Source organism: Helianthus annuus, chromosome 3, assembly GCF_002127325.2.
Source record: "Helianthus annuus cultivar XRQ/B chromosome 3, HanXRQr2.0-SUNRISE, whole genome shotgun sequence".
NCBI classification, from domain to species: domain Eukaryota; kingdom Viridiplantae; phylum Streptophyta; class Magnoliopsida; order Asterales; family Asteraceae; genus Helianthus; species Helianthus annuus.
Genome location: NC_035435.2, coordinates 60974655 through 60998894, shown reverse-complemented (window position 1 = coordinate 60998894; position 24240 = coordinate 60974655). Strand labels below are relative to the sequence as shown.

The following is a 24240-nucleotide window of genomic DNA, read 5'->3' as shown; positions in this document are numbered from 1 at the left end:
TTATGGGGATCTTTGCTGATGACTCATGTTAGGAGGTCCCCAATTTTGATTGCCTTGATATTGTTCATATTGCCTTGAATTTTGCTCCGGGTAGCTTCCAAGTGCTTGTGCTTGTTCAACATCTTCTTGCAGTGTGGGGCACATATCAGTGGGGTGTCCAAATTGTAGACAAATTCCACAAGCTCGTGCTTGTGGCTCAGCACTCTTATCCTTGGTGAGTTGCATGACCACTTTTGTCAGCTCAGCGAGTTGAGTTTCAATGTGAGGAGTCCTCACTTCCTTGACTGCGCGTGGCACATCGGTGTACCACTCTTCATCTTGTGCTGAGTGTTTGGTGTCTTCAGCTATGGAGGTAATCAAAGTTCTAATCTGAGTTGGTGTCTTATCAATTAAAGCTCCTCCACTTGAGGCATTAATCAAACGCCTCTCCAATGGTGACAACCCTTCACAAAAGTATTGAAGGAGTTGATGCTCAGATATTCCATGTTGTGGACAACGGGCACACAGTTTCTTAAACCTTTCCCAGTAAGTGTGTAAAGCTTCCCTTTTAGCTTGCTTAATCCCAATGATTTCCTTTCGTAGAATGGAGGCTTTTACTTCTGGAAAATATTTGTCTAAGAACTTCTTTGCTAGATCATTCCAAGTGTTTACCGACCCCGGTGGTAGGTAATATAGCCATTCTTTTGCTAAATCTTGCAGAGCGAAGGGGAATGCCCTTAGCTTGATTTGATCTTCAGTAACATTGTGTGGCTTCATCCCAGAGCAAACAACGTGAAATTCTTTTAGGAATTTGTGAGAATCTTCATTCTCAAGACCTCGGAAGTTAGGTAGCAAATGGATAAGACCGGACTTGAGTTCAAAATTCTCCATGGCAGGTTAGTTAATGCAAAGTGGTTGTTGTGGGACATCACGAGTCGCCCATTGTCTAAGGGTTTGTTCAGCTGCCATTGTAACAGTAGATATTGGAGATTCGTGGGAAGAATGGCGATGTACCTGTACTAAAAGAAATCTTGGCACAAAATAGTTAGATTTGCCGTATCCCCGGCAGCGGCGCCAATTTGTTGGGTGTCGAATCCAGCAAATAAATATAAAACAAAACCTACTTGACACACTAAAAATAGTATGAATGGAAGTAAGGTTCGTGTCCTCAGGGATACAGATTAACTAATTATGCCAAAACGATTTTATTCAGATACGATTGTATTGAAAAGGGGGTTTTTAAGTTTAACTAAAACGTAAAAACAATTTATAATTTTTAGATTAAAAATAAAAGCTAATTAAAGTGGTTGGAAAATTCAGATGTTAAAACTAATTTCAACACCAGGGCAATTTCTTGATTCGGTTCGACTTATGATCATTAACGGTTACGGTGCAATGATCCTTTTTAAATAATGGTTTGTATCGACACTAGACGTCACGCAGTTCGGACATCCACTCTATCTAATGTCTAACCAAACGCCGTTCGTTGATTAGAGCCAACCCGCTACTCTAAACTCACGTCGTTCGGATTTTAGCGTGCGGGTTGCGTGATAGAAGTATCGATTATAATTAAACACACACGTCGTTCGGTATGTCTAATTATATTGTATGATTCTATAATAATTTTGGGTTCATAGACAAACTCAAAATATTATTTGTTCCTTGCATCAAAAATTAAAACTTTATTAGGGTTCTAAAAATTGATTGAACTTTATTAGAAAAATTAATAAGTTGATCAGGTTTATTAACAATCTAATATTTTCCGGATTGAATCCGTATTAAAAACAAGAATCATATAAACAAACCACTAAAATAATTGGATCTAACATAACCGTTTCACATAAGGTTGTGAACCAAATCAAAGAAAATATGCCCCGATGTCGAAACTATATAGTTCTAGCCAGACATAATGGCTAGTTGAATCATTACAAATACTAAATCAAAGTTGAAACTTACAAAACAAAAGAAAAATTTTTTTTCTAGAAAATCACCAAACCACCAAGTGCCTTCTTTTCGTTTCTGATTTCGAATCCCCCTCAAAAGATGGATTCCCTTCTTGTTTTCACTTCCAGCCGTCCCCAGCCATTTCCTCCAAATCCTCAAGTTTGTTGATGATGATATATTCTCTTTTGTTGGCAGCCCATATTGCTTAGCTAGCAGCCCACTAAAAAAAAATAGATTGCATCAAGATGTGGGTGCTATTACGACCAGGCCCAAACGTCTTTATTTTCTTTTATGAACTTTAAACTCCAAACATTATACTATTAAATTATACACCTCCAACTAAAAAGATGTATAATAATAATAAAATCCATCTGAAAGTTCACTCGTCATGTCGTTTCGCTTGTTTTGAGACCTTTTCTTTGTCGTCACGAATCCTTCCACTTCTTTCCAACTCCCATTGTAATCCTTAATGATCGTTCCGCGCCTACAAAAGAAAACCAACCAAAGTAGATTCCATTCTACCAAAAACAAGTGTTTCACAAAATAATGATCTTTGACTATGATATATGCATGATATGTGATGTTATTTTAATAATTATAGTGCTATAAAACATGCCTAAAAATGCAACTAACATATTCGCTTTTCGAGTCCGAAAGTCAAGCTTTGTTTGACTTTCTGCGTTGACCAGTTTATGGTCAACATGAAGTTCGTTTGAACTTCATAACGTGAGCGTGATCACGATGGTTATAGTCCATAGTGACTATACCTACTGATTACCACGTTATCTAGGCTCAGTGACGAGTCGTAGTTTCGGCCAAAATGCGCATTCTTGCGTATTTTGTAACCAAACTACTCTTAGGTATCAAAACCGTTTGTTTTGATACCAAACCTGCTTTCTAAACTTAGTTAACATGTTTTAACATGCTTAGCTAGTCACTTTTAGTTTAGTGCTTATATAGGGTCGTAAGGTGAGCGATCTATACAATCGCTTATACTTTCGAACCCGAACCGTTTGGTCGATCATTAGGATCCGACCAAGCACATTAAGTGACCATAGTATATAGGGAATAACCTTCCGAGGTTATACCTTATGGTCGCTTCGTTTAAGTAGTTGTATGATAGGTAGTTTATATGCCTTAGGTAAATTACCAAAATGCCCTTTTTACGCCAAAATTTATATTAAGCATATGTAACATTACTTTTGATATCTAAACTGATTTGGCAACAATATTAGACATGTTAAGGCATATTTTACTTATCATAGGACTAGTTAGGCGGTTCGAACGCGTTTTACGCGAACGACGCGTTAAAGTAGCATAAGCTACCTAAACGGGTCGTAATGGGTCGTAAGCACTTAGGTTAGGTTTCATTGTAGTATGTAGGCTTTGTTAAACCATATTACATGAGTTCCCATACTCGTTTGGTTTACGAACCCTCATTCTATCCAATCCTCCGATTTAGGTCTGGTATATTAACATAGTTACCTATATTAGGTGTCGTTTGATATCCGTAATCTTTAGCACTATTTGGTTGTTACTCAAGGACTACTAAGCAATCTCAAGTGAGTACATAGTCCCCTCTTTTACTGTTTTCAAATGTTTTGGGGTGAAGCATCTGTACCTATCTGTTATTTTCATGATTTCAAAGTATAATTGATTATACATGTTAATACTTATCTTTTGACAATCTGAATGATTATTTATGATTTAAACACTGATTTTTCAAAGATTATAAAATTAATTGTTGGATTGTACTTATTTTATACATTCACCAGACCGATTGGTAGTATGATATAGCGCTATAGGACTAGACACCCCATTCCTGTTGTCATGGAATGTCTGGAACCAGTTTGTTTCTCCATCCAAATAGGGATTGCCTTTGTAGTATCCTTATAGTCTCAAAGGTGTAGTTTGATGCACTAGGTCTGAATGAATTCTTAAATCACACCTTTAAAGTATATTTTGATATACTCCCAAAAGTATAGTTTGATTTACTCTCATGTGTGGTATTGTACAGAACCAACATATATATTTTATCAACAAACCAAAACATATTTTTAATATGTTATTTACAAATCCAAAGTATACTTTTAATATGCTACTATAAGGTTATTCGTTTAACCTTACATTATTTTACAAAGCATAACTTTTGATTTATTCAAACACTTTGTTTTGTACATTTTTACTTGTGGTTTAAGAAATCTCATTTTACTTACCATACATAACTTTTGTTTATACATTACATGGTTTACATTTAACTTGAGTTATACAATAATATTGGATTATTGGTTTAAACATGAACATTCTATATTGGTGGTTTGGTTAGCGTAAGTGACTTAAGTAACGAGGCATGTGTAATATGATACAAGCATGGTGGATACGCCGCTGGTACTTCCTATATATAAGTGTTTGTATGGTATTACATATCGTAGCGTTATTTGAATCATTTCAATTTAAGTCATATAACATTTTATACAAATAACATACTTTTCATAAGACATTGTTTTACAACAACTTATCTTATACAAAATTCATTTTTACTTGGTTATTCAATTAACCTTACATTACTCTTTTACGTATCATCTACTTTACCATCACTTTTCGAATAATTTATAAAACAAAACATTTTACAAGGATCATGACTGACTTTTGTTGAACAACTCTTTCTAAACTTATAAGTCATGAATCCTATATTCACAAAACCTATGTATCTCACAGGCATTTTTATGCTGACGTACCCATTTTTACACATGTTTCAGGTGCTGTCTTGAGATGATTGTTGATACATGCTACATTTAGGATGGACTCGTGCCTTAGCAACTTTAAAACTTGGAAGATCATAGTTGTATTTATTTGATTGTATTAAAACAATGAGTTCATTTATTCAATAAAACAGAATTTATTTATTCCATGGTTATGAAACAATGATTCTGTTACAACACTCCCCGACGTTTCCGCCACGTCTGGTTGTTCTACGTGGTCGGGGTGTGACAAAGGGGTAAACCCTAGTTCTTAAATTCTGGCCAAAATTCTACAAATTAAGAAGGCAAAATGGCTGAATTTTCGATGCAAGAGATAGGAATCATGATCCCCTAAGTGTTATAAGTGTCAAGTAAGTTTTATTTCATGAATTGACAATGTTTGAATTAGTGGGTTATGTAATTCATGATGTTTGTATGAAATTGAACCTATATGTTGGATGATATGAACAATTAGGAGTTATGATATGTGTTATTTCAATTGTATTACTAGTTGGGGTAAAACCCACTTGAGATTGTGAAAGGTAGTGAAAAATTAGTAAAGTTTATAGAAGAATTGTGTAATGTTGATGTTAAATTCATGTTATAGAAGTGTTAAGATGAATAACTTGATATGAATCATATGTAGTATGGTTATGATTGTTGGTTTTGAAGGAAATTAGTTGATCTATTTGATAAATTTAGGATGAATATGTTATAGTTACTTGTACATCATGCTTACTAGAAGGCACACACGCTACGTGTTCGATGAAATGTCTAAATTAATGTAATTGTGATTTTATATGAAAATTTGCTAAATTGATGAAATATGATCATAATGGGAATGCATATGATTCATAAACATCATATTCTATGACAAGGAATATGAGAATAATGAAATTTCAAAAGCTAAGTATATGAAGTTATGATGTATAGGAACAAAGAAGGAAGGAGGAGCAAGTCATTCTAAAGCACAAGAAACGCAAGATCGCGGTAAGTTCATATGAACTTAATTCTCCTTTATCTAGTTCTATGAATGTTAGTTTATTTTAGCGTTGAAGTGTATGTTTGTTTATAGTAAAAGTTTTGATATGTTGAATGTTGGATAAACGGTTAAGTAGCACAATGGTATTGGATGTATATTAACTATGTGAGCGATACTAAAATCGTTCGGAAAGTAGGATGCAGAATGGTTTAGTAATGATTTGTTGTAAACGGGTCAAAATGATAAAAGATATGTCAAGAATGTATGTTAAAGTTTTCCGTTGTAAACAGGATGATTTAGACATGTATGATGAATAACGATGTTGTTTATGTATGGATTCATTATTAATGGGTCGAATGGATGTATGTATGATTGTTTGTGATGTTGGAATGAAAGAAAGTTAACGGAAATAATGTCAAACGGGAAGAGTGTTTCACACTAGGAATGTCAACTAACGGGTAAAAATTGCAAATGGGTCAAATAAGAATATGTAATGACTGTTATGGATTTTTGTTTGGTATTATGAACTAACGAATGTTTGATGTTGTGTATGTTTTTAATTTTAGCATCTTTTGAAAAGTGTCATAGAATGTTGTGTATGTTTTTAATTTTAGCATCTTTTGAAAAGGCTTAGAATACGCATTCCTAGATAATAAAGGTAAGCTTTCCGTTATCATTTCCCCGTACCTCACTTCTCTTGAAAAAGAAAAATGACTTAATCTACTAAAAAGACATAAAACGGAAATCGCATGGAAACTAATGGGCATCAACGGCATTAGTCCTTCCATGTGCACACACAAAATCTTAATGGAAGACGACTGCAAAGCGGCAATCCAACCACAAAGATGGGCTAATCCTAACGTGTAAGAAGTAGTAAAAAAGAAAGTCATCAAACTCTTAGATGTCGGACTTATATACCCCATTTTTGATAGCCCATGGGTAAGTCCCGTCCAAGTAGTACCAAAGAAAGGAGGAATGACGGTCGTGACCAACGAGAAGAATGAGCTCATACCGACAAGAACCGATACCGGATGGAGGGTTTGCATCGACTATAGAAGACTCAATGAAGCCACAAGAAAAGACCATTTTCCTTTACCCTTCATTGATCAAATGTTAGAGCAATTATTCGGTCACAAATTCTACTGTTTTCTGGATTGATTCTCTGGGTACTTCCAAATCCCCATCGCACCAGAAGACCAATAGAAAACCACCTTCACTTGTCCCTATGAAACTTTCGCATATCGACACATGCCATTTGGTCTATGCAATGCCCTTGCAACACTCCAACGATGCATGGTGGCCATTTTCCGCGACATGATAGAAAAGACCATGGAAGTTTTCATGGATGACTTTTCTATCTTCGGTGATTCATTTGACCAACGCCTCAATAACCTCGAACGAATGCTATATAGATGTGAGGATACTAACCTCGCCCTTAATTGGGAAAAGTGCCATTTCATGGTCACAGAGGGGATAGTACCCGGTCACAAAATTTCCAGCACAGGCATGGAAGTTGATCGCGTAAAAGTCAATTATTACACATACAACACAATTGAACTAAACATATAACACGTCTTAATTAAAAGTGCCATTCCATACATAGTTGATGAAACACAATACAACGAAGAAAAGTCAAACATTACACATAGTCATTACAAACACTACTATTTCCAGTGACAATCATCAACACATGACCAATCCGAATCTGAATCATGCTCCCTTTCATATGGATTGAAATATCAGTCATCCTCTTCGGGTGGAAAGCTGCAATCCCATGCATCTTTCAACACTTCAGGGTTATAGTCTTTTCTGGATCTTTGTAAAGTTCTCCAGGTGTCTTTTCTTCCTGTAAATAAGGCAACATTTCCTCAATGGCTCGATCCTCAAAGACAACATAAGTTTCCTCACGTTCCATATCCTGTTTACCAAATGCCTTGTAACACCCCAAAAACGGGTTTGGTAATCAAACCACATTAATATTAATGACGGGTAAAATACCGTTAGTAGTAAGATTAACTCGGTGAATAATAGGACTTAAACGAATGATCCTAATATTAATTAAAATGAGAATAAATGATTTGAGGAAAGTAAATTTAAAAGAAGCCCGAGTTAACGGGACTTAAAATAAAACGGGTTATAACTCCTGGGACCCACTAGGTAACTAGGAATATCAACCTAGTTAGTTAAGTGTTTAAAATAATAAAGAAAACTTGACCAAGTTAACCATCTCTTATAGATATATAATTAGAGGGACTAAAATGGTCAAGTTAGAAAGTTGATTTACTAATAAGAAAAAGGGGCTCAAAACACACACTGGGTGTGTGTTTTTGGTCGATAATTCACAGGAGCCAAAAGGGGTTCTTCTCATGAACCCTAAACTACAAAGAACTGCTCAAATCAAAGGAGAAATCAAGCTAAAATTTGGGGCTTTTAATAAAATTGTGACCACCAAGCTTAGGGGATCACAAGGTATGTTGAATTTTGATGTTTAGTGATATTTCGAAATTGTGACGAACACTCACAATCGAAAATTATGTGATGAATGTTGTATACATGAGTAATATTGGTTTGAATCTAGGTCTAGAAACAAACCCTAGATGCAAATTTGTATGATTGTGTCATAAACTAGTGATTTGTCAATTAATCAAGTATGAGCTAAGTGGGTTTTTGACTAAATAGTAAGAATGATGATATGCATGTGCTTATAATCATCATATTTGATAGTTGGAGCAAAATACTTGAACAATCTATAAATTTGAGTGAATGCTCATATAAGGCTTGAAGTGGGTCTTGAATGTTGTGATGATATTAGTAAGTTTGTTCATGTAAATAGATGAATGCAATCGGGTTATGTATTAGATCATATGAAGAACTTGATTTTATTAAGAGTTCGAATGGATGCTAAGTCGTATGATGAAACGGGTCTCACTTATAAAGGAGAACCCTTAGTTCTTGCAAAAATAAATGAATAAACTAGTCATGATAATCGCTTAAACTAGTTAAAGTGTTAGAAATATAACAAATTTGGTTGAAACAGTGGCAAAGAAATAACGCCAACCGGATAATTGAGAAAATGCCTAAACTAGTTGACAAACTTGAATGTGCATTTTATATAACTAATAGGCGTTTGACTTTTCAAAAGTCAAACCGGCCATTAATGTAATCGAATGATAATTTGGATAGGAGATACGTAGGGTGGAATAGTCATGATCGACAATGACTAAACTAACCATCTTACGAAATCTGATAATAGTTTGGCGCTTAACAAGTTAGGTGGAAGCTTGTGAATGAAGCGGGTCAAACGGAGCAAGAACGGAAAGGAAAAGCATAGTTCGGATGTGAGGTAAGTTAAGCTTATGCCCTTTTTACTTTTATTACAAAATGCTTATTTGTGAGCATGGAATACGATTTATATTAAGTAAATGAAACATGATGTTCCGACGCGATATAATGCTAGTCGGAACAAGTGAAAATGGTAGAAACCATAAATTATGGTAGAAAGGGGTAAAAATGGTGAAATGGTAATCCGGACATGGGTTAACGATTAGATAAAGGGATTTAAAACGACACCATTTGGCATAAGTCATAATGGGTCAAATAAAACAGGAAACGACTTTCAAGTTGGATGATTTCAAAAAGTAATCCGGGATAGGTTAAAGGGGGTGAAATGGTAATTAAGTGCCATCTTATAATGACAATTGGTCATTTCGACTAAACGGGTCAAATGGTGTTGTTAACACCATTTGTCAATAATATTTGATGATTGCTTGTTGAGTTTTGTGATCACAGGAATTAACACATGGTTAGCATTGCTATTAACTAGATATTAATAGCGAAAGGTATTTAAATAGGTCAATCTTATGACCCGAGTCAGGTACGCATGTTTAGAATTATAGCAAAAAGTGATATTTTGGTCAAATAACATCGGAAGTCCTTCGTCGCGCAAATGAAGGGCTAAAATTGACCAAAAAGCCCTTAAGGGGTAAATAGGGTAAACAACCTTTAAAGAGTTATTTCGAAATAAGCGTCTTGTTAAATTGAGTCCTTGGAACTCGTATAAAAATGGTGATAGGATGTAAACTAAAAAGAAGCACGATCTAAGCTTGAAAATGTTAAATACCCTTAACGGGTCAAAAAGAGTAGATATGCAAAACGGGTTAAGATTTGCCTAAGCACCCGTAATTAGAACCTTGGATATTAGTAAACTGATATAATGTGGTTTGCATGACATTTTAAAGTTAACCAACAAGTTTGTTTGATCATATCACAAACGGGTCAAAAAGTGTCAAAATTAAATTTCAAGCCGAGAGCTTGAAATCTAATATTTTGCGAATTCAGATGTCGGGTTTTTACTCCATAGGATGGAATTAAATTACGAACGCGTAGGAAGAAGAATCGCGTAAAACGGATAAGTAGATAAAAAGTAATGGCACTTTGAAGTTTGTGTTTCGATTAAAAACTATAGCTGGGCGACTGCAGCTGCAGACAAGCAACATTCTGTCAAAAATGGGGCTAGGTGTAGCGCGACACCCCTTAGCGTACGACGATGCCCTAAAAGGGGGCTAGGTGTAGCGCGACACCCCTTAGCGTACGGCGGCGCCCTAAAAGGGGGTTAGGTGTAGCGCGACGCCCCCCTAAATTTCGAAAATTGTTGAATTTTGTATATTTTGAACTCCGGACTCATTTAAACTTGTTTTTAAGTTATCAAAACTAACTTTTGAGTTGGTTTTGATCATAGGTAAATGTCAAGGGTTCTCGGATGAAGATCAAGCTCAACGAAGAACCGAACACGACCAAGATACAAGCTTCCGCACAACGTTTCGTCGTAACTTTTAAACGACGAATTCAATTACATTAAGTTATATATTCTTTTAAATTGTAAAAGTTTTAATTAACCTGTATTTACAATGTATATGAAACTATAATTACATGTGTATTTTCGTAAAATGAACGAAAATTGTAAATTAATTTTAAGGGTGTTACAAGTTGGTATCAGAGCTCACGGTTAAAAAGTAAAGTGTGTTCGGTTCGAGGCTTGATCGCAAATCCGGTAAATACATGTATGTTAATGATTTAGCATGCTAAAGTGTTGTAAACAACACATATGGTTATCGTGTAATACACGTTACACCAATAAAAACGATATAGAGTAGATATAGTCAACGAAATTACACACGTTGATGCGTATAGTAGAAAAGCCTTGTATTATACTACGGGCATCCATTAATGTCGAAATTACTAAATTTTGTAAATGTTTAGTTGAAGGACACTCGCATCTGAAGATGACGAGAGTTGAATAAATTGTGGATATGACGGTGGAACGGTCCGAGGTATGACAAGCTGAGCACACTCATTGAGGACCTAAATCGCGTGACGATCGCGAACAAAGTTCACGGCAAGAGACGCCCGTTTGGGCAAGCATTACCAGGTGCACACTTTTGAATTTAATCGCATAAGTAGTAACATGCAACAAACACGTAGGGGATAACAGTTGCATATATCTGATAAAACTTGAATAGGATATCTATTCAGGATGATGTTTCTAAGAAAAGTTTAATAGAAATATGTGTTATTCAGGATGATGAATAACAAAGAAATAATAGGATTAGTTCATATGGAAACTTGGACGGGGGGTAATTATCCAAGTGGAAAACTCTCAATATAATGCTATTGAGAAAAGTAGCGATCACATTAACAAATGTGATTATATAATAGTTCGATAGAAAAGAAAAACATTTTATATGTTCAAATGTAAAACTAGTAAAACTAATGATTGTTGTTTTGCAATTAAATAAAGTTTTACTAAATGAAATCAGAGATATGAAATAAATAGAGGCATTACTTACATAGGGTGTGATGTGAAAGCTATAAAAGGGTCATGTGTATCATGTGCTGATCGCTTACTCTGGCCAAGTAAGTAGTGGCATATGATACCATGAGCTTTTTGTAGCGGACACATTTACGTCCGATGTAGTAAGGGCGGGGTGAATGGGACTAACTTAAATGGTACCCAAATGAATCAAATAAATAAGATGTTTGATAGTAAACGTAAACGCAAGTCGGATGACGGAAGCGTATTACGTTAAAATGACGAGCCCGAGAGAAGGGACAAAGATCGAAGTAAATGAAAATACAAACCAACTAATGAGAATGCTAAGGCATGGGGATAAAGGTTTGACTGACATAAGTGATGAAATTCACGTGGACAAGTCAAACGAATTAAATAATGAATAAAGGACTTAATTGAATAAAAGCGATGGATTTCGCTAAGACGACCAAATAAATTAAAATGATGTTTAAAACCATATAAGAATGGTTACTTGATAATGATTACGGTAAAGATACCCGATGGACGGGTAGGATTGTGGGTGAATGCGTAAACCGAGAGACGGGAACGTGAAATAGAAAGTCAAAAGGCTCGGAATATGAGTCATGACTAAAAGATGACAAGAATTTTCGCAACATAAATTTTGGTAATTACGTTCAACCATTTCAAAGTTGGACGGGTCAAATAATGTCACACCCCGAAATTATCAGAGCATTGGCGTGACTGGACTGGTATCTTCATTGCACAGCGGAAGCAAATAAGCTAAGTCTTTTAGAAAATGAACGCCACTAAGTACTCGACTCTTCATGGTCCTCCTATTCCAACCGTGCCTTGTTTTAGAAATGCAACCTGAGAAAGAACATGCGAAAAAGTCAACATAAAGTTGAGCGAGTTCATAGTTTGTTTGTAAAAGATCTGAAATAAATCTTTTGAGTTGTGAAAGGTTTGAAATAAATCTTTGGTAACCGGTTTTTGAAATAGTATTGAGAGAATGAATTTAAAAATCATTTTCTTGCCAAGTTATATGGAAACGTTGTGTTTGTAACACGTTATGTTCATAAAACCATGTATTTGTAAAGCCTTGTCTTTGTAATGTTCGCATAACCGTCAATGCCCACCCTGACTTTGACTCCATACCCCCATAATTCTTTGTATTTGTATAAAACATGGTAGTTAATTTGTATGAACAAGAAGTTTCCGTAAGTATAAAATCCCTGTTATGTAGCAGTGTAAGAGGACTTGTGATCACCAATGGTTTGCAAGGCCACTGACATATGTGAAGTGCAAATAGGGAGACTCAAACCTAGCAGATTTCGCCACGGCAAAGTATGTGGACAAAGTCACCCCACGGTCTGTTTCTAGTTTGGCCGGGGGCTGGGCTCGCTACACCCAGATAGATCTACCGCTCCTGTCCCTCGGTCCCTCCATGAGGACTAATGGCCCCATGTTGTTCCTATCAACTCACATGATCGTATAACACCTCCTTACGTTAACCATACCATGTAAAAATTTTTCGTAATTACTGTAACATATATTCCACCTCAGCCACCCTGGCTGAGCCTCCCCAGCCACCCTGACTGAACTTTCCCAGCCACCCTGACTGAACTTTCCCAGCCACCCTGACTGAACCTTCCCAGCCACCCTGACTGACTCCTTAGTTATGAAAAATCATTCATATTTCGAAAATAAGCATTTGTTTTGTAAAAACCGGTATGTTTAGTATAAACCTTTCGTGAATCGTTTGAGTTCCTCGAAATCCATTCGTGATATGATTTAGAAATACGAGTTTTGCGTTTGTTCAAAACTTTGTATGTTTCTGAAAATTGTGCATGTCTTTCCACCCCGAAAACATTTACAAAAAGAATGTAAAACAATAGTAAAAAGTGGGGGTTATGAACTCGCCTGAATATTCCTGTGCAAAGCTAGCTAATTACGACTTCGCGATGTCGTTTCCAAGACGAGACTTGCTAGCGTGCGTTCTACAATATTCCTAACATGAAATATCTAATAAGTTTCTAAGCAAAAACGGTAACTACGTGTTACCGAGCTCTACCGAATCGTTAACTGAACGATTTGACGTAAGTTGTTAACTTAATGGAAAAGATTAAGTTATACGTTTTAAGTCTCATTTAATGTTAGCAGCAATTTAATAAGTCTTGAAAAGACTTAGTTCCCGAGAGACTTAAAATAAATAAATAAATATTTATATAAAAATATATAAATATATCGTTATCATCGCGCTAGACGTCTCGAGTAGTCGTACGTGTATAAAAAGAATATTTCTATGAAAATATCATATAACAAACTCGTATCGCGTTTCGTATGAAAATAATATATAATAACTTGTATTATATATATCGCGTCTTGTGTATATTTGCCAAAAATATACGTATATGCCGTCTAGGCGTATATAATAAATATAATGGTTATATTTATTTTGTAAAAGAATCGTCGACTTGTATTGGAAAATAAATATATAACTATATTTATTTATAAAAGGATTCGAGTTCGTTTGAAATAAATATAATAATAACTATATTTATTCTTGTTGTCGAAATAAATTCCATATCGTTGTTCTCGTAAGTTGTAAGTCGTTGTCGAAGGAAACTTTATATTTGTATCTCGTAAAAGTCGCTTTAATACAATAGTTGTCGTTTTACAAGAAAAGCACGTTTTTTTAAAAAAAAAACTCGTTTTGTTTTACGGGTTTTCTCGAAAAACGAGCAGAGTTTCCTCTGTTTTTGGACGCCCCCGACAACACAAGTTGTCGTTATTTATCAAGATTCAACAAGTTTTCAAACAAATATTTATAATAACTCAAGTTATAAGACAAGATAATATATGAAACCGCAAACTATATATACGATTTTATCATTTGGTTCAAGAGCTCGTTTGTCACGTGTAAATAAAATTATAAAGATAACGTAACGAAATCACGACTTTAAACCATTACCACAACTCTTGCCGAGTCGTCGAACATGGACTGAGTTGACCGACGTTTACTGTTGTTGACCGGGTTTGACTGAGTTGACTCGGTTTGACCGAGTCGACTCGCTGAGTTGACCCGCTTGACCGAGTCAACCGAAACTGAATCTGACCGAAGCGAACCAAACTGTTGACTATTGTTGACCCGAACGAAGCTTGTTGATTAACCACTGTTGTCTGGGCTTGAACCACGGGACGTGACCTGAGCCTTCACCCGATCTGAACCGATCCTAACATAAACGAGCTAACATAACCAAATCCATTGTTCATCATCATCATCAAGCATCATCATCTTCATCAAATCTCCATAAATGAAACCGAATGAAAGAAACAGGGAGAGCTTACCGGAGAACTTGTCGGATAAAATCACAAACCACCGGGTCGAGACACCTACCGCCGGGCTGAGACACGAACCACCGGTTCGAGACGTGTCCGCCGTTCACCATCATCGATTCTATCTCTCTCCTCTCCGCTCACTCTCTCCCGTCTCCCCTGCTCGACACCGTCGCCGCACCACCACCGGACTGTGGTGGTGGTGGTGATTGTTTTCTAGATCGCAAAAGAAAGGGGGGTTCCCGTTCGTCGGAGGGACCACCACCGCCGCCTGTACACGGTGGTTCTAACACCGACACCACCTCCGGTGCTAAAACCAGTAAATCGACACCGAAACGTGACCGCATGGTAGATCGGAGATGAGAAAGGGGTACACGCGCCGCCACGCGCCAAAATGGGGGATCGCCGGAGCTCCGCCGCCATGGCTCCGCCGTGCACCGGCCGGCTCCGCCGGTGAAGTGTCGCCGGAAGTGGGAGACCGAGAGAGAGTATCGTATGTGTGTGTGTTTGTATATCAGATGTATGAGTATTTGAAGGTGCTATATATTTTATTTACTTATTATTTTTTTTTTATTTGTTGGTGTACAGAAAGTTTCGAGAGGGAGAGGAGATGTATGATGTTATTTGGGTGTTTTAAATTGTGGGGGACATATGGGTATTTTATAGAGTTGTGGAATGCTCTCATTGTCAATTATGTAATCAAATTACATGGTCATATTTTTTTATCCAATGAATCAAAATCTCTTGGTGAGATTTGGATAGGATTGTATGATTATCAAATCTAGTAAACATCTTGACAATATTTGGTAGAGATTTGATAATACCTAATATATTATGTACATGTTTAGGTTTGTGGGTTTTGGGCTTGGGCACAGGGCCCACAAGCCCATCTCATGTGTAAGTGGCCCGTAATTCCTACGAGACTCGATATCGCAACCCAAGCTTTATGCGAGCCGTAAAATATAAATTTTGATTTTTTTAAAAATATAAAATAATGTCGGTAGGTGTAGTTTGCACGTTCGTTCGTTGATAACGTAAAGTCGCGTATTTATTGTCGTCTTCGACCGTTTTTCTATTCGATTTCGGATACGGTAGTTGAAATTTAATTACGAACCAACTAATTCGTAAAAATTTAATAATTTTTTTTTTCGGCGTTGTCAGTATTTTGTACGGTTTCGATCCATCGTCGCTTAATATTCAGCAGATTCCCCGTAAACCACCATACGCGCACTGTAAAGTCCTATAAACGTTCATAGGCATTCCAGAGGCCTAATTAAGCTAATTAGCGTCGTAAGCACTATTTAATGTAGCGTAAATCGCCTGTTAATCACGTAATTAGGAGCCGTAAATTACCGGTTGTCACAAATAAAGAATGAAGTTTGACATTCATAAGCAATGAAAATTCACCCAAAATGAGTCAAACGAGTCAATTAAGGAATAACGCTTAATATAATAGGAAAACGCAAACCGGTGAACCGGAAAGCTAAAAACAATAAGATAGAAGGACCGAGGTAATGGGCTATAAAGGAGTATAAGTATGAACCGGGTAACGGTACGCGTAGGACAAACCGACGTGTAAATGACGTTAGAAGTCGTAAAGTCGGAAAGATAGTCCGAAAGTAAACAAATGAAACCTTAGACTACGGTCAAGGTTAACTAAAGTTCAAAAGCAAAATTAAATGATTCCAAACATAACAAAGGATGCTTTAAAGCTATATATGTATAAATAGACATTTGAATGTAGACGTGAATAAAAAATGATCTATGGGATCATCATAACCTACGGGATAAAACGTCGTGATAAGGTCTACGGGACCAAGGAGACCGTTAGGTCATAAATAGAAAGAAACGAACTGTTGGGTCTCACCTTAAAAAGGTGAAACATATAAAGAAATAGCCCATGAGGCTAAGTGAAGAAACATACGAGTCAATATTGTAAAGCAAGGGAAACTGGTTACAATTCTCCGTGTAAAATAATAACGGTCACGAATAAAACTTAGAACGGAAATTCCTAGACATGAGAAAAAGATATAAGACAAGGAGAAAATGTAAACTAAAAATTTAGTTTTTAGTCAAAAGCAATGTTTTAACAAACATAAGTAGTATGAGATGGTTTAGAAAATCTTAAACACACATAAGACCGGAGATGGTTCAGGTGATTTATTCTTGTTCGATACTTGATTTGATTTGATGTTTTGAATCTGTTTGTGAAAGTGGTTCAGATTTATTCTTGTTCTTGTTCTATAATTGAATCGATACTCTGGTAGTAATGTATGATTTGTTTGAATTGCATTTGTTGTGTATGGTTATGGAGGGGTGCAAACTGAGCATGTAAAATTTTGGTGGTGATGGTGATTCAGCTCTAAGCAATGGAGGCGGTGGTGGTTGGGTGTTGGTGGTGGTGGGAGATGGGATGTGGCGGCTGAAGGTTGGTGGTGGGAGGTTGTGGCGACGGCTGAAGGGTAGCGGTGGGAAGTTGCGGCGGTGGGTGTCGGTGGTGGGAGGTGGATGGTGGTAGTGGGTGAAGAGAGAGGGGGGAGGGGGAGAGAGAATATGTTTTAATTCTTACATAATTGGTCCCTTGAATATCAAGTTATTTTCTTAATAGTCCCTAAGGAGGTAAAATGACAAAGATGCCCTCATGTGCAAGTCACATGACCATATTTAACAAAAAAATCTGACTGAGTTAGGGCTAAAGGACATAACGTGCAGGATTTTGAAACGTTAAGGACAAAACTCGTCAAATTTAAAGGCAAAAGACACCGCCTGCAATTTGGTATAAACATAAAGGATAAAACTTGTAATTTACTCTTGATTAAATAAGGGAAACATAGGGTGCAAGATGAATAGATGATAGAATTTTTAAATTAGGAGGTAAAGTCGATCCCACGTATAAACATCATAGTATAAAATTATAGTTTACTCTAAAAAATAATATTACTAATCCCAAACCGGTCCAACAGCCATCCTTGAAAACCCATAGCTCGAGTCATGATCCCTCAATACCATCTCAAACCCGTCCGACCCATCCTCCAGAACCCATCTCAAACCCGCCCCGTTTTCACTTTTTGGGTCGGGTTGAGTCCTCTTTCCGTCCCTAACAAACGTGTTCTTCTTCCGTACAGTAAATACACCTTCAATTCCTCACATTTCAAGAACAAATTGATCCACCATACGCTGTTCAACAATCCGGCACCACTCGCAGATGTTCATAACCTCATTCCATGATCATAAAGTCCCCAAAACCGCTACTTTCCTCAACAATTCACTTAATTTCACATGTTGCCTCACTCTCCTGCACCAATTACATCCAATCAACCGACCAAAACCCACTCAATTCCACACAATACGAAGCCAAAATCCAATCCTTAAGAAACAAACTTCACCCAGAAACCCTAATTAACATCCTATCTTCAACAAGCGATTTAAACTCATCGTTACGGTTGTTCAAATGGGCATCTTTACAACACCATTTTCAACACACTACAGATACATATTATCACATGATCATGAAATTGGGTATGGCTTCTAGGGTTGATGAAGTTGAAGGGTTTTGTAACGAGATGGTTAAAGCTGGATTTTCAGCTTCAGAACAAGCTCTGTTAAGATTAATTGATGGGTTTGTTATAAATCATAAGTTAGATGAAGCTTTGAGGGTGTTTTCTGTGCTTAGTTTGAATGGTTATAAGCCCTCGGTTTCGTTAGTTAATCGCGTGTTAGGTGTGCTTGTGGAGGAAAAGAAGGGGATTAAGGATGTTTTGTTTGTGTATAAGGAGATGGCGAAAGCGGATATTTGTCCGAATACGGAGACGTTGAATTGGGTAATGCAGGCTTTGTTTGATGATGATTGGGTTGATTCGGCATTGGATCAGTATAAACGGATGGAGAAAAAGGGGTGCTGTGCGAATAGCCGGACGTATGAGATTGTGGTGAGTGGGCTTATTGGGAAGAATCGGTTGGATCAAGCTCTTGTTGTTTTGAGTGATGTTTTTGAAAGTGGGTGTGTTTTTGAATTGGAATTCTTTTCGTGTGTGTTGCCTTTGTTGTTTGAGATGGGTGAGTATGATATGGGGTTGAGATTGTTTGGAAAGATGAAGAGTTTGAATGTTGTTCCGGATTTGTCGGTGTATGAGGTTTTGATATGGTGTTTTGCTAAAAACCAATGTACGGATGATGCGATGGATCTTGTTAATGATATGGTAAGTCGTGATTTGAAGCCTTCGGATTGTGTGTTTGTTGATTTGGTTAACGGGTTTTGTATGTTAAACAAGTTACGCCAGGCAAAACAGTTGCTTCAAGATCATCAAGTAACCAAAGCCGGTTCGTATAACGCTCTTCTTAAAGGCTATTGCTATTGCCAGGCTGGCAGTTATGCTGATGTCATGTGGCTATTTCAGGAAATGGTAGAAAAGAACATAACAAACAGTCTTTCATGGAACATTTTAGTCAGTTATCTTAGTGAGAATCAAAGATATGATACGGTTTATAAAGCGCTGACTCGAATGATTGTTTCTGGTAATCCGCTTGATTCCACCACTTACACTGCACTTATTATCGGAAGATGTAAATCGAATAAAGTTCATGACGCCCTCGACTTGTTTCATCATATTCGTGAGGAGCAATGGATCGTAGATTCTTCTTGTTACGATACGTTAATCGAAAGTCTTTGCCAAACGAACAAGATCCAAGATGCAGTTGATGTGTTTCACCACGGTTTGTTCAACAAATGTATCGTACGCACTTCCACTTTCAGTATGTTAATCAAGGGATTATGTCTAAACGCGAAAGTCAACAAAGTAGTTGACTTTCTGCATCTTGCTTCGCATCATGGTCTATCTTGTTCTAGTGAAGATTACAGTATTATTATGAAGAGCATGTATACTTTATCGAAAAGCAACGATCTTTTAACCATTGTCGGAAGAATGGTTGTAGAAGGTTGCCCTTTAAGTTCCAAAACTTATAACCATATAATAAAAAGCATGAGTGATCATCAAAGGTCAACAGAATGTGCGTTGTATCTTAATCAAATGGTCAATAAAGGGTTGTTGCCCGATACTGAAATATTATCTGGTTCACTTTCTTTTTTGGCACAAAAGTTGCAGTTGCATACGGTTCTGCCTGCAATACACAAGTTGTTATCTGTTTCTGATCATTGTGTGCTGAATCATGCGATTTGTAACGTAATTATAAACGGGCTTTGGAAAGAAGGGTATAAACAGGAAGCCCGTTTGGTATTGGATGTGATATTGGAAAACGGTTGGGTGCCTGATTCTACAACGCATAGATTATTGATTAGTTCTGGTTCTAGTGAAGCTGATGAAAAAGGCGGCGACACGGAAGATGAGATAAGTAACATACTCTCTGAGGGCTTCGGCGAACCTTAATCGACATGTGTTAGAAGGTTCGATCACTCTGTTATACTGTTGTTTTATAAATAGCTAAATACATGTTTGCATATTTATGCTTATGATAAATTCATTGAAAAAGTTAGATATTTATAATGTGGCAGGCTAATTCTTATGACTCGGTGGTTGTAAGTCACATATAGGTGTGGAAATTTCCGACACGATGCGAACATAATCAGGTTTTTGGTTGTCGAACCTTGTTTGATAAATGGGTCGTGTTCGGGTTGACCAGTTTAACTCGTTTAATTAAACATGTCAATTCACTATAATCCATTTAACCATTTTTACAATCCACCAGCCCGATAACACGTTTACAACTTGATTAGAACCGTTTTTGACACATTTAGATAACTGGGTTAAACAAGTCGTGTTCGGTTACATGATTTTAAGTGTTTGGCTTAGGATTGATGTTTTGACACGAACAAAAATATGAGTTATGTTCAGGTTCAACAATTCAATCTGCCAACCTGTAACCCGGCACTAGTCACAAACACACACATATTCTAAGCGTGTAAGTGGAAAACCGTTGACCCTCCAGCCGACTAAATAGAGATGATTGTAGTTTGACCCCTCAAACTATTATGCAATTTACTATTGAGGAATCTCATTTGTTGATTTTGTTGGGATCTGATTTTGTTTAGTCACACAGATTACATCTGATTGGGGAAGAGCATCCACAATGGGTGTTTTTGATCCGTGTGGCATCCTTAAGCGTGTTTGGATGCCCCCTAAGGATGGAGTCGGGAGGAATCTGTGAGAGGAAGAGGGGGCGTTTTTGGCCGAGAGGGGCAGGTGGTGACGTGGTTGATGTTTTTAGGCTTCCCATTGGAGATGTTCTAACTTACCATTAAGTTCTGTTTTATCTCTCAAGGCCTTGGTTATCATGTTTTATTCAAAATCCAGGTGAGAATTTTGTTTCTTTGCATGTTTTTTTTACACCAATCAAGTAATATATAATGTATAAACTTCATAGAGTTAACTGCCATTTTCATCCCTGTGGTTTGGTCACTTTGGCCATTTCAGTCCATTTTTCAAAAATGCGCCATTTTCCTCCCCGACGTTCTGGAAAGGTGCCATTTCAGTCCAAAAATCATAACCCAGTTAAGTCAGTTTGTAAATAAGGACTGATTGTGTAAATTTGTAACATAAAGGACTGATTGTGTAAATTTGTAACACCACCACCACTAGCCCTGCCACCACCACCACTCTGCTGCCACCACCACCACCACCGCCACCACAACCACCATCGCCACCACCGCCACCACAGCCACTGCCACCACCGCCACCACAGCCACTGCCACCACTCTCTCTCTACTCTCTCTCTATGCTGGAGATGTAGTTTGATCGGAGAAGAGGATGTCACGGTGAACAGGGTGGTTCAACGATGATGAAGAAGATTAATGGAAGATGATGATAGTTGCAGGTTTGGTCGCCGGTGGGAGTGAATCGGAGAATCCGGAAATGAAAATGAATGGTCTGCAATCACCACCACCATCAAAACAGTCAATGAAAATTCAAATATTTGAACATGTTACTGTTCATCGTCTTCCCCAAAACAGTCAACGAAAGTCAAACCCGATCCGATTTCGATTCAAAACATGATTATAATGTAATTAAACTTGCAGAAACATAATATAAGTAATAACATACTGATTTAACAAGTAAAACCGATCCGGTATCGTTTGGAATGGCGGCTCGACTAAGCTCCGGCGATGGTTTTTCCGGCGAGACTTGCAGAGGTGATCAGCTATAAGTCAAACTTAATTCTCAAAAACCTAATTAACAATTACAAATCTTATAACAACCGATAACAAACATAGAATAAATCAACTGATAACTACCTGAAACAGAGGCGAACGTTAGGGCTTGTTCAATCATACGGATCTGAGCAGAACGGTGATCGGAGAGTTCAACTACCTGAAACAGAGGCGAACGTTAGGGCTTCTGATGCTGGTCATCATCTGCCGCCGTAACCTTCTCCGTCATCGGCGTTGCCGATTCAGTTGGTGGCGGCGGAGGTCTGGTGTGGCGGCGGTGAAGGTGATGGTGGTGGTGGAGGTGAAGGTGATGGTGGTGGTGGTGGTGGTGGTTTAGAGAGAGAGGGAGTAGAAAGAGAGAGAGTGGCGATGATGACGGCGGTGGTGTTTTTGGGATGGTGGTTGATGATGATGGCGGAGGATGATGACGGCGGTGGTGTTTTAGGATGGTGGTTGATGATGAGGAGAGGAGGATGATGACGGCGGTGGTGTTTTAGGATGGTGGTTGATGATGAGGAGAGGAGGATGATGACGGCGGTGGTGTTTTTGGGATGGTGGTTGATGATGACGGCAGAGGATGATGACGGCGGTGGTGTTCTGTAGTGGTGGTTGACCGGCGGTGGAGGTGGAGGTGATGGTGGTGGTGGCTTAGAGAGAGAGTAGAGAGAGAGAGCAGTGATTTGTGTGTTTATATATTATAGATTTTATAATTATATAAATATTTATACATTTTACTTAAATGGTCCTTTATGTTAACAAATTTACACAATCAGTCCTTATTTACAAACTGACTTAACTGGGTTATGATTTTTGGACTGAAATGGCACCTTTCCAGAATGTCGGGGAGGAAAATGGCGCATTTTTGAAAAATGGACTGAAATGGCCAAAGTGACCAAACCACAGGGACGAAAATGGCAGTTAACTCAACTTCATAAGACTTAATAATTTTACTGAACTGGTATAATAATTTTATTTTTAATGGGTTATCTTGCTAAGCCATTCAACAAAGCTATTACTTTGAGCAAAATATAATATAGTTTAGTGTTAAAATCTCTAGACGACTTGATGGAAAAGGTTCGAGATGTGACACTAACTTGGTTACATTAGTTTTGGTTTAAGATCAAATACAGAGGCTCCTAAAAATAAGAAGTCGTACAAAAGGTATCAAACGGACTCCGATTGACCTCATTCAAACGGCATTGGAACCGTCTCATTAAACTCTACGATGTGAGATTTTAGGCCTCACTTTTGGATTTATAGGTTGTAGATTTTAGAATTTTTGTTTATTATCATTGTGTCTTTTCTATATTTGCGTCATTGTGCATTGTGTATTTTTTCCTCGACATTGTGTTATATTTTTCGGCATTATGTTATATTTTGCTCGACGTTGTGTCATCTTGTGCGATCCATTGTATCTTTGTACACTTCTTATTTTTAGGAGCCTTTATAGAATAACTTAAGCCACATTATTTTATCGTTTATAACGAACAAATACAAAACTGTCTAGGACCAGAAACGTTACGTGTCCATTCAAATTACAACATTTTCCAAGATGGAAATGCCCAATGTTCTTATGTTTGTGGTTAGAGTCTAGGTTTTTTTTTTGCAAGCTTATATTAATCTTTCTTACATTATCATCAAAGGAGCGATTTGTATGCAGTATACTTTTGAGGTGTAAGGTTATTTGTTAACACAATTTTGGTTTAAAGATTTGGGTAATATGTATGTCCGCGTGCTTCTAATTTATTTGTTAACACAATTTTGGTTTAAAGATATTAGTAATATGGGTTGATGGGTCAAACCTAACATGAACCAAACACTACATGCACTCGAAAACTTGAACATGACATGAGTTTTCACGGGTTAACATGAACACAACCATTTAACCCGAAACTTTATTTTGTTTTTTAACTTTAAATAATTATTTTGGTCATAAAAATACTAGCCTTAAACTACGAAAGATTTATTAGATGCGTTATACGATCTAGGAACAATATAAACATACATATCAACTTAAAATACTATAATCTCTGATTTTGTGAATGCACAATGTGATGACTAATTTATTAAGTTTATGGTTCTTAAAATATGAAACTCATATAGATATATGAGTTACGCAATCTCTACATATCTTTCTCAGAGCTTGAACCTAAATGTCGAAGGCTCATCAATAGTATACGAGCAAAGCATAGCCCAAACTTGCATAAGCTCATATTCGACCCGTTTACAACTCTACTTTTATAGCACGAGCTCGGGAGTAATTTTGCTAGGCTGGTATATTATTTAG

The 24240-nt window shown here is 37.2% G+C and overlaps 2 protein-coding genes and 1 long non-coding RNA gene across 6 annotated transcripts; 1 reads left to right on the top strand and 2 right to left on the bottom strand.

Annotated features, from left to right (window-relative positions):
- On the bottom strand, nucleotides 1-870 carry LOC110932522. The gene has a single exon (XM_022175850.1). It carries the CDS (start codon nucleotides 868-870, stop codon nucleotides 1-3), a length of 870 nt encoding a protein of 289 aa, XP_022031542.1.
- Nucleotides 871-7198: 6328 nt separating this feature from the next.
- Nucleotides 7199-15432, bottom strand: LOC118490306. Of its 2 annotated transcripts, none has more exons than XR_004889125.1 (2): nucleotides 14427-15432; nucleotides 7199-13463 (listed from the first exon to the last, which is right to left on the bottom strand). It is a non-coding gene; the product is annotated as an uncharacterized LOC118490306 (long non-coding RNA). The 2 variants fall into 2 exon arrangements; XR_004889126.1 differs by having other exon boundaries at nucleotides 11927-12322.
- Nucleotides 15433-17836: 2404 nt separating this feature from the next.
- Nucleotides 17837-23211, top strand: LOC110930618 (pentatricopeptide repeat-containing protein At1g63330). Of its 3 annotated transcripts, XR_004889124.1 has the most exons (3): nucleotides 17838-20192; nucleotides 20846-21099; nucleotides 23061-23211. XR_004889124.1 is itself a non-coding variant. In XM_022173962.2 (2 exons), exon 1 carries the CDS (start codon nucleotides 18016-18018, stop codon nucleotides 20173-20175), a length of 2160 nt encoding a protein of 719 aa, XP_022029654.1. In that variant the 5' UTR covers nucleotides 17837-18015; the 3' UTR covers nucleotides 20176-20192; nucleotides 20846-21115. The 3 variants fall into 3 exon arrangements, 2 of the variants coding, with proteins under 2 accessions (XP_022029654.1, XP_022029655.1); XM_022173962.2 differs by lacking the exon at nucleotides 23061-23211 and having other exon boundaries at nucleotides 17837-20192; nucleotides 20846-21115; XM_022173963.2 differs by lacking the exons at nucleotides 20846-21099; nucleotides 23061-23211 and adding an exon at nucleotides 20301-20465 and having other exon boundaries at nucleotides 17837-20192.
- The last annotated feature ends 1029 nt before the right edge of the window (nucleotides 23212-24240 follow it).

What these genes read in the sequence shown, in the direction of transcription:
- LOC110932522 (XM_022175850.1), bottom strand. Translation starts at nt 870, where the DNA reads ATGGAGAATTTTGAACTCAAGTCCGGTCTTATCCATTTGCTACCTAAC.
- LOC110930618 (XM_022173962.2), top strand. Translation starts at nt 18,016, where the DNA reads ATGATCATAAAGTCCCCAAAACCGCTACTTTCCTCAACAATTCACTTA.